We start from the raw sequence: 11,245 nt of genomic DNA on the forward strand, positions 1-11,245 counted from the left end.
GCACTAGTCAGTATAGACTGGGTGATAATTTCCTAACCTTCCTCTATAATACTGAGTTGTGTTTTGGAAAACATGTGCTATCTATCACGCACATGGCAACAACAATGAATATATATAATGGTATTTATTCAATCATAATAAAAATCATAAAACATGGCAGCCAAGAGGTTGAATTATGAATTACGTTAACATCAAACATCAAAAAGTCTTAACTAAAAAAACAATATTTCAATACAAACAACTCTTGCTTCAAAGTTAGGCGGGGCTGTCTCCAGGAAATAACAATTGAGTTGGTCTTATATAAACTGATCAATCTTGATAAAGGAATACAGACAGGGGAACAATGCTTATGTATTCACTGGTATCAAGAAAACTTGAACACCATAAACATTAAGAAATACATAAATAGAACCATCAGTACTCACATCTGTGTTTTCATCTTTTTCCACTGAGCTTGCTAGAATGGCTGCTATGCAATCTGCATAACGTTCCACATCCTTTTCAGTGATTTTAACACTTTCAAAAAGATGATGTAAAATTACTTCATTATCATCTGTATATAGAAGAGGAAAATGACACAATCAGAAAGATATTCATTCATGGAATTAGATTTTTGGTCCAAGGAGTTATGTGGAAGAAGAAACTAAAGCCTCCCCAAAGCCAGCAACACTACTGTTACCATGATAATAAAGGTATGACCACAATGACAATAACATACAGAAAACATAAAGAAAAACAAGAACCCCCCTAAGCATTAAGTCCCTTGGTAACCATAACATTTAAACAATAAACAAAAATATAATTTCAAATAATATTGATATAATTATTTATCTGTATATAAAAATAATGTCCAACTTGTTATAGTGCATTCATGTAGATGATCATGTACTTTAAAAATTGCAAGATCAATTTATGAAAAAAGTACTGAAACTTTCTCTCAGTGGAATGGAAAACTTATAGAATCTTATCTAATAGGCCTCTTCAGACCTGGTTTTGCACAATCATAGTTAGAATACAATTCCCATGCTGGGAGAGATTTTTTGTGGAGTTATCATAAACATTCAAAAACCAAAACAAGTTTCAGTTTCTGTTAGAATGATTATTTGGTTCTTACTACTTCAATGATCCAACCACATCCAATCAAAACTAGTGTAAGGGTAATTCCACACTGCCTATATTTATAGAAAGTTTCTCAAAACAATGAAGTTGGAATTTAGTCTGAAGCCAACCATACAACCACGTGAGGGATAATGTAGAGTAAAGTACCTACTGATACCACACAAATTTTCAAAGAAATCAATAAATTGGCAAAGGGTTCTTAGTTGCAGGATGTGTCTGTAAATTTCATTTTGATTTTTTTGGTGTGTAAAAAAAACATCAATGATCATAAAACCTATTTCCAGTGGGTCCTTCTGGAGGTCAACTGGGCAGTGGCAAATATTTTATACCTTGTTTAACGAAAATTGTATTTTAATTCTCTTCTCTGTCTGGATGTTTTGGCAAAAGCTAACTAAGAAAACAAAATTTTATTTTCATTTTTTTCAGCCCTCCTCTGACCTAAAAAAGTTTAAGTTTGCGAAACAAGGTATAAAAAAGTCTCGCATAAAGCTACATTTACAGTAGACAGTGTTGAAGAATATAAACGATGCAACGATATGTCGTTGTCGTGTCATTACTGTGTCTGTGTAAACATAGCTTTAACCGTTCAATTTTAACTTTTGAATTGTGTTGCGCGAGGGGGGGTAAGTTTGGGAGGGGGTGTCACCCTCCCTACATAGGAAGAAATGAAAAATAATATATTGAATTGTTGAAACAGTGTTGAATTTTAACTTTTGAATTGTGTTGCAATGTTTGAATTTAGAATCTATTAAACACTATTTTATAGAAAAAATCCAACAGTCAAACACTGTTGTGTAAAATTTAATTTTCAATAACAATAAATAATGATAGCACATCATACAATGATTGTAGTGTAATAATGTATTTCCTTCACACTGTTTCCTTTGAAAGGATTTACATTCAATTAGTTGATTTGCCATCACTTCGAATAGAAATTCCTGTTTTTAAAAGTACTAGCTTGGTCAAGGAATATCATGATTTATGACGTTAGATTGTGTATTGAAAAATTAAATTATTGATTCTAAGGGCTTCACTAGGCCCAGGCCATGATGAGCTTAGGTTTCAGGCCACTGACATTTATTTTTACCTCCGGCGTTCTAATAGCCGGCGCAAAAATCATAATAGACAGGGATTGCATCGCCTGTTTCCTTCACAGTGTTTCTTTTGAAAGGATTTACATTCAATTAGTTGATTTGCTGTCACTTTGAATAGAAATTCCTGTTTTTAAAGGTACTAGCTTGGTCAAGGAATATCATGATTTATGACGTTAGATTCTGTATTGAAAAATCAAAGTATTGATTCTAAGGGCTTGGCTAGGCCCAGGCCATGATGAGCTTAGGTTTCAGTCCACTGATATTTATTTTTACCTCCGGCGTTCTAATAGCAGGCGCAAAAATCATAATAGACAGGGATCGCATCGCCTGCTGGCTTAAAGTGACATTGCCGTATTATACTCAAGAGAAAAATGAAAAAAAAAACTGAAATATATAATTACATTTTCCCGGTATTAATTTGCCTTTTTATCTTCCATTTATATTTCCTTCAGTTAAGTTTATTTATGTCCAGGGAATGGCTACCCTGTTTTCACAAATTGTGTTTTACATGTATTAAGTTTGAATGGGGAGATTGTTCCAGGGTTGTACGTTTTTAAACAAGCAAATTTCCAGGACATTACAGGTCAAATTTTCCAAATTTCAAGGACACATTATATCGCTTAACAGTAAAATATTGGCAATTTTACGATTGATTATAAAACATGTATGCTGTACTAATTTTAAATGCATGGTAGTTGAGTGTATATTAAAGTCTATTTTGTTGGTTTTAATGATTTTGATTTTTATAGTTTTACTGTGGATGCACCACTGATGTGATGTGTGCTGCGTTTTCCAATAAATATTATTATTCTTCTTATCTACAATACTCTTAAATGCAAAGTTTAAAAACATAATTATACACACCTCGTTCAAAAAAATGTGTATAGTCCTGAAATAAAAGATTCTTTGAAACACAAAATTGTTTATGGTTTTATATTTATATAGCGCCTTCCATGATCGAAACCGTCTCAAGGCGCTTGAAAAATATATGTGAAAATGTATGGAAATAAATTTGACCGGAAATAACCTAAACTAACCAAACAGAATAACCGACAAAACAGATAAAAAATAGAATCACACATCATCACACCCCGATATTTCGAACCGCTGAAGATGGAACAATCGAGGAGTCGCAGATGTTAATGTTTTCGATAACAGGCAGTCTTTTAAGGTGCTTAGAGTGGATGAACAATACCTTGGTTTTATTGGGATTAAAACTAAGCATGTTGTCTGCTAACCAAACCTGAACGTCCCTCACACAAGCTTCAATAACCGTTTAATGACTATATTTTTAAGTGAAAAAAAACCAATATTAGATATTTAATAATTATTTTTCTAGTATTTAACTTTAACTGCATTTCTATTAGTTAATGCTTACTTTGTTCAATATCTGGAAGATTAACAGTAACTCCAAGTGATTCCTTCGCATATTCTGTCCAAAATTTCACCATGTCACGTTGACTTCCAAGAGCTGACACAAACATGTAGTGGTAAACATCAGATTCAGACTCCACATCAACTGCAAATAGAATATCAAAGTTTAAACATACCGTAAATGCTCGAATAAGCACCGTTCTCGAATAAGCGCCGCACCAAACCCAATTTTTTCGCTAAGCACCACTCTCGAATTAGCGTCGCAGGAGCACTTAATTTTCGAGTGAATAAGCACCTGTGTGCAATGAAACACTTTAAGAAATATAGTAATAAATACAATGTATACAGCGTTCAAATAAATAAATAACACAATGAAGACACAAGCATATCCTTATAAACGTTCATTTACGATGATGTAGGGTCAATAACAGGCCTACCGAACTATGGGAATATGTTAGATTGGCACCAATAGGAACAACAGAAAGCGCCACGCCAATATTTTTTTAATAAGCTCTTCTCTCAAATAACTTAGGTGCCGCACTAAAGCCTCCAAAAATGTTATTCAAGCATTTACGGTACTTATAAAATTAATTCTTATAACATAAATACAAATAAATATCACTACTGTACAATCACCAGAAACTTCTATCATTTGGTGACTTGAAATTAATTAAGCTTTACTAAATTCTAAATAAAAAGTGTGATTATGTTCAAAGAAGTAAATCTACTGTATGATAAAAAAAAATGTTTACTTTAACTGAACAACACAACACACTTAACTCAATGCTCTTGCTTTTCTAATGAGTATTGTTTTAGTTTTAAAGATACAATGATTTTGATCTGTGTAGGCATATTTAAAAGGTGATAACACCAAAATATCCCTTAATTAATTTAATTAAACTGAAAGTCATCCTTACTATCAGGGAAGCAATGAAGTAGAATATCTGTAAAATATAGTTTTTTAAAAATTAACTATTTGGGATTAAATTATCTATCATTGTAAAATTGATACAAACCATAATCCTGAAGTGACGCCAACTTCAAGAGGTTATTTACAACTTGCTGGTGCCCGTAATATGAGGCAATTTCAAGTGGCGTTCCCTACAAGAGTAAAATCAAAACTATAGTACAAACCGTTTGGGAAAATAATTTAATGTTACATATTTTTACTACTGAATCTTTAATCCTATGACACTAATTTCTATTATTAAGGCAAGACTTTTTTATTCCTTGTTTCGCTTACTTATTTTTTTAAAGATTATCGGGGTGGGGGGGGCAGGAAGAATAAAAATAAAAATTGTTTTGTTTTCTTTTTTAGCAAATAGTTTTGCCAAAATCAAGATGGAGGAGAAAATAAAAATAAATTTTATTAGTGAATGTAAAATAGGATGGTTAAATGCTTTAAATTTATATACTTAGGAAGAAATATGTATCTTATCTTTGGAGATTTCAAGGCAGTGGAGGGCATAATAAAAATAAAGAAAAACGTTTATTTTTTCTGAAATTTCCACTTTCTTGTGGCGGTGGATGTGCGCTAATTGGCCAAAAATAATATCTTATTTTTATTCGAAATCATCAATAATTCCAGTCGGCGGGTTTGTTTAAAAGGTATAAAAAGAGTCTTGACTTAACTTACAGTAATTGAATTATTTATTTTTGCTTGTGGTTTAATACAAGGTGATGCATTGCCAAAAGTATTAGCATATCAATCATTAATATATCTGAGACAAAATCTTGTTCATACATTATCATTCCACTAATTAACAATCTTATTTCACATATTCAATCTTAACTACGAATCTGTTGATGTCTTTATTAAAATTCTTTCTTAAAAAGAGGCAACATGTAATGATTGATAGAGAATAACTCACCATTTTGCCTTCATGTTGCAAGCGTGCGCCATATTCATAAAGCAACAGAACAAATTCCTGATTCCCTTTCGCACATGCTTTATGAAGCAGTTCTAAAGCAGATGCTGGTGTTGGCACTACTGGAGAATCTAGCACAGTCTCATCCTTAATCCGCTCATAATCTGGAAAAGTACTCCGGAGGACACAAAATTTTCTTTCGCTTTCCAAATCTTTGAGTAGATGGTGAGCAGAACGATTGTCACCCTCCTCAATAAATTTCTCTAACTTTTCCACCACCTCTGTATTTATAAGAAAATTATTTAGATTAATTTAAGATAATCATTTTTTCTTTTGTATCAGGTGTGCATATTGTTATTACAGTAGTTAAGTTATATTCATTAACATTTCAACAATAATAACTTGTGTTTCTGTTTTCATTTGAAGTGGGCCATTAGAATGTCATATCCCTTCCTTAATCCAGTAACCAAGAAAAGTTACCATGGTTTGCTCTTTCAAGTGAATTCTTCTCCAACAAACCACTCTCTTTGCCTTACAAACTACCAATATAAAATTCACCATTTACAATGCTACAGTAAAATACAGTATTTCAGCTCCAGGAGTTTTCGCCCGAATCCTACCAGAGCTGTTTTGTTAAATATGAAAGTACAAATAATGACTATGAGTAAAATCATTATATGATGACTTTCGGCACTTCAATTATTTATAAATAACGTTTTGCTACTTTAAAATTTAAATTATTTATAAATAATGAAAATCGCTCCACCAATTATTTATATATAATTAGTAGAGGCAAAACTATCTATATGTATACAATGAACAGATGTAGAATTATATATTAAACAATGAATTATTTATATGTACAGTAATGAAAGTACATTTGGCGCCTCATACCATACAGACCAAATGACTGATCAGACACAAAAGGTGGATAAGTGAAAAGGTAGTGTTCAATGCACAATATCAGGTTGTCATAGAAAAAAATGTGTCTCTTTGTGATGTCGGTGACAATTTGGGCAGGCTAATGTTGTGAAGGTAAACAAAGTGCGAGAGTATATAAAATAAACAACAATGCATAAGTTGTTGTCTCTCTCAGCCGTTATGATCAAATTTCATATATGAGAGATCAGGAAGAGAAGTACATTGTCAGTTCGATCAATTTTGTTTGTCACATTTACTAATAATATTCAATATTATTATTAATAACTTTATTTCATAAAGCACAAACAATATCCATTTAAAATGTCCATGGTGCTGTAAAGAATATAAAAAATAGAAAGTTACACAAAAAATATCAGTAGGCCTATATATAAATATCCAATAAAAGTTAAATATAAAATGGGACATTAAAAAGCATTAAAATTCAATTAAACACATCAAAACCCTGGAGTGCATAAATCATAACATAATAATGTTAAAAATTGATGTGACATAATTTGAAAGAGAACAATTAAACACTTAACAAATATCTTTGGATTCTTAAAAAAAAGCAAAACACAAGACAAGATCACCAAACCGTAACAAAATTTACATAAAAAAATTAAGAAAGTAAAGATGCTATGCCGATAAAACCACAGTACATCATGTATCTTGGAGTAATTAATTCAAGTAAGTAAAATGCAATTCCAATTAAAACTATAGTACATCATGTTGGAGTAATGCATAAAAAAAGGCAGATGAGGACATGTTATGCATTCAATTTGTTTATATTATCGAAAGGATGTTATGCATTTATACATCCTACAAGGAATATCAATGGATGCCTATATTAAAACAATGAGAATAGAAGCCACAAGATATCTCCACATTGAAGCGGGTTGAAGCTGTGACACCTGGTGTCAGTAACAGGCAAGGCCACACCAGACAGTTTGCGACCCAAGCACAGAAGAATTTACAGTACTCTTCCCAAATATTCAAAATACCCAGTGAGGCGTATTTTGGAGAAAAACAAAAGTACCGTAAATGCTTTGAATAAGCACTTTTCTCAAATAACACTGCTCTTGAATAATGAAACACTTTGAGAAACAGAGCCTGTTTAAATACAATGTATACAGTGTTAAAATGAATTAACACAATGAAGACACAAGCATTTCTTAAACGTTTATTTACGATGACATAGGACCTATGATATATAGGCCTACTCAACTACTGGAATACAGGAGATAGTTAACGTGGGAAAACAGGCATGGAAAGTGCTCGCCAATATATTTTTATAAGCGCCGATCTTGAATAAGCACCGCACTGAAGCCTCCAAAAATTGGACGTTTATTCCAGCGTTTACGGTACTGCACCAAGCATATCTATTACAGATTGGTATTAAAAATATCTATAAGTTGTTGAACCTTGAATCGTGATTGAATGCTCTGTCTGATAACTGAATGTTTTGGTTCATTGACGGTACCAAAGGTTCTAACCCTCCCGAGTCGATCGGGAGTTTCCCGAATTTACATGAAATTAAAAATTAAATTTGGTCTCCCAAATTTGTTCAAGTTCTCCCAAATTTCAAAATCTAGGCCTAGATTTTCCTCATTTAACGTACCACCAGTTAAAAAACATGGGATTCGCATGATAAAATATTTGAAATTACTAGGCCACATAAATGAAAATCCAATAGATATCTTATAAATTACGTTTATAAACCACGAAAGATGTTAATGTTCTCAAAATATGTTGATGTTGAGGGGGCTTTTCACTAATTGGTGGGTTTACTGTAGGAGCGCCCTTCACCTGCAAATTCTTCCATTGGTGGTGAACCTTGCAGAATTGAATGATTGGTTTAGTATATCTGCTGTTTGAACGCCATTGAACATATCAGGCCCGTAGCCAGGGGGGGGGGGGTTTATGGTTCGGGCAAACCCCCCTTTTCTAGCGAACCCCCCTGTTTTCTAGCAAACCCCCTTGAATTTTTCAATGAGTCACACCCGTTTTTAAATTGTAGCCTGCATTACAAGCCTACATTCATAGAATATCTCAGCTTCAGAAGTTCGGAGATTTTAGAACGCAATTCCAGCAAACCATGACTTTACGATGGCACACATCAGGATGGCAAACATCGATAAAAACCCGGCTGCCGTCTCAACTTTCACTGGCCTTTGGCTGAATGTTTGTAAGAAATGTACCAACCGGTAACGAAACCGGTCGCCAACTACCTAGAGTAAATGGTGCCACCAAACGAAGCAAAAGTTTTGCTACTTAATCACCTAAATGGGGATTGTGTGGTTTGTAAATTCCAAAGCCATACTGTGCATAGCACACACTAAACTATGTGCTGATGGAGCATTTTGGGGAAATGGACTCTCCTTTTTTCATCCCAAACAAACAGTCATCATAGCCAGTCACAAAATTAGGCTAGGAAGTTTGTTTTCAACAGCAGACACACTAGAGAATGGAGTGCGTCAAAATGAGTGTTTGTTAATGTTTAGTGATAAAGAATCATGAAACGTTGTAGAATAACTGACTTTTTTGGTCCGATGTTGCAAAGAAGAAAACCACAGATAGTCCTGGTGGGTTATTGATTTTAAAATCAATTAGCCTAGCTTAGATGTTGACTAGCTAGGTTCGCTCCTCGTTCATTTAGATACAGAATTATACCCCGACGACAACAAACTAGTGTAGGCCTAAGTACAGTAGAACGTACTACAGGTAGGCCTACTAGGCTTTTGTTATAAAAGTTGAAGTGCATGTACAGGATGCGCCATAGGCCTATATTTAAAAAAATACATTTTGTTAATTATTATTGGTTGGCCTGGGACGGACCTATAGGCAGGCAGGCCAGCTTTGCTGTCGGAAATCCTGGGATTCGACGATGACGTCCGTGCATGTTTACAAACGCCATTGATTAGAATGAAAATAGACGCGCTGAATTTCGTTTTTTTTTTTTTTTTTTTTTTTTTATGAAAGAAAGAATGTATCGAACATTTATCTACATAAAAACAAGAATAATATTGTAGAAATTGTATTTCTAAAGATGCATATAAGTCATATTTCATTTTGTAGACAATAAATATTCAGTAAGATACACTAAAAACGATTATTAATTCTGAAATGTGCATCTCAGCTATTATTAATCAGTAGGCTATGTATTATGTTATAAAGTCTTAAAATAATAATTTCGAATTATGCTATATTTTGGGCTCTGACTTAATTTAACGATGGCCCTCTCAGTAGCAATGACAGTATTTGTGCTTTTTTTAGCCATGTAGTAAAATAGTACTATTATTCAGGAGTCAAGAAGAAGTAGTAGAAGAAGAAGAAGAGGAGGAAAAAGAAGAATAGCTTTTTTTTTTGGTTTTATAATAATAATCGTGTTGAGTATATTGATATTGATTATGCGATGAGCTTTCTTTATATATCTTTTTTATATATCAAACTGCTTTTATAACATTATTATAGACCCATTAAACACAAACTGCTCTGGCTTCGGGGGCTTCGCCCCGACTCCACCGTCGCCCCAGGCACCTGAACTCCACCAGAGGTGACGCCAGCGGGGGGGGAAGGGCCCCCGTCGGGGAGAGCCTCCCCCCCCATCGGGGGTAGAAAAAGCACAATTCGTCGGGGAGAAAAAAAAATTATATGTATTTTTTACATATTAGTAGGCTCTAATATCGATTTAATAAGCCTTTGAAACCCCTGAATTGTCAAAATTTTCAGTTGCTTCACCCCCAGGACCACTTTTGGAACCTATTAATTGAAGCTCGACCACGCCCACTTTGCTTTCGTTGGGGAAATCTGGCTCCTCGTCGGGGAACCGCCCCCCCACCCCGGTCGGAGATCTGTGTAGCTAAGGACCATTAAATGGCTGCCAAATTCAAGTCAATTCAATTATTTTCCAGGACAATTAATTTCATTTTCATTTTATTTGTTTATTCGACCAATGCACACAACAATAGGTACAAGATTATACGGTCTGGCTGGGCAGCTTTAGCAAAATTTCACTATTGGGTGTGAGTTTTCCCACAAGTTACTATACATATTAATTAACTTTATTTATGGTACAAACAAGACTTTATAACATTAACAAAGAAAATCATAGAGCAGAAAGAAGCTTGTCTAGGCCAAGGGGCCATCTCAGAAGTAGAGGGCTGCTTATAGTTAAAAAAAGAAGGCTATTTTTGATACTTTTGCTAATACTATAAATACTTTAAGTAGAGCATAAATTTTCAGATACACCTAAAAAAAAATTAGTAGTGTAAGTACGCATATAGGCCAGGCTAGACCTGTTTACTAGTTAGTTGCCTACCGACAAAATATAAAATTTGTTCAAAAGATAAAAGTAAACTCTAATAAAACTACTCACCCAACACCTACATCCATGGATCGTGTTGGCGAACGGAAATTTATTATCGTGAACATGCCACCCAGGATAAAGAAGAATATTAAATAAGCTGAATGATATTGCAATATTCATACCTTCGATTTGAGCTACAATGTGACTTTCTTCAAACGACATTCTGAACGTTTGCTAAGCTTGATATATTACTCTCCTTAGACAACTTAGACGTCCACAACCCATGACTCAGAGAGAGAGAGCGAGGGCTTAGTGTGTTTTCCCACCTCGGTTCATATCCCAAACACACTAAAACATTGCATTGTTTCCCTGTAAAATCAACTAGAGTGCCTTAGTAATGGTTGCCAACAGGAAGAATTCACCGAACAGCCGTTGTCATCAGTAGGGAAGTGAAGTAAGTAATAATAACTCCCCGATATTGGTTATATCAGCTCCTGCACGGAAGATACCGCTCCAACCATCAATCAATCCAATCTAGCAGGGACAGCATGGATGGATAGATA

The 11,245-nt window shown here is 34.0% G+C and overlaps 1 protein-coding gene across 1 annotated transcript in view; it reads right to left on the reverse strand.

Annotated features, from left to right (window-relative positions):
- LOC117110753 (leucine-rich repeat serine/threonine-protein kinase 1-like) overlaps positions 1-11,205 on the reverse strand; it is a 40,521-nt gene extending 29,316 nt beyond the window's left edge. Inside the window, exons 1-5 of the mRNA XM_033253550.1 lie at positions 10,865-11,205; positions 5,459-5,736; positions 4,604-4,688; positions 3,592-3,732; positions 426-553 (exon numbers count right to left, since the gene is read on the reverse strand). Of these exons, the coding sequence (XP_033109441.1) occupies positions 426-553; positions 3,592-3,732; positions 4,604-4,688; positions 5,459-5,736; positions 10,865-10,904 (672 nt within the window). The 5' untranslated portion in view covers positions 10,905-11,205. The remainder of the gene's footprint in view (positions 1-425; positions 554-3,591; positions 3,733-4,603; positions 4,689-5,458; positions 5,737-10,864) is intronic.
- Between the last annotated feature and the right edge of the window lie 40 nt (positions 11,206-11,245).

The sequence above is a fragment of the Anneissia japonica genome, unplaced genomic scaffold (genome assembly GCF_011630105.1).
Source record: "Anneissia japonica isolate Jap-2015-1 unplaced genomic scaffold, ASM1163010v1 scaffold2756_len2360902_cov194, whole genome shotgun sequence".
NCBI classification, from domain to species: Eukaryota; Metazoa; Echinodermata; class Crinoidea; order Comatulida; family Comatulidae; genus Anneissia; species Anneissia japonica.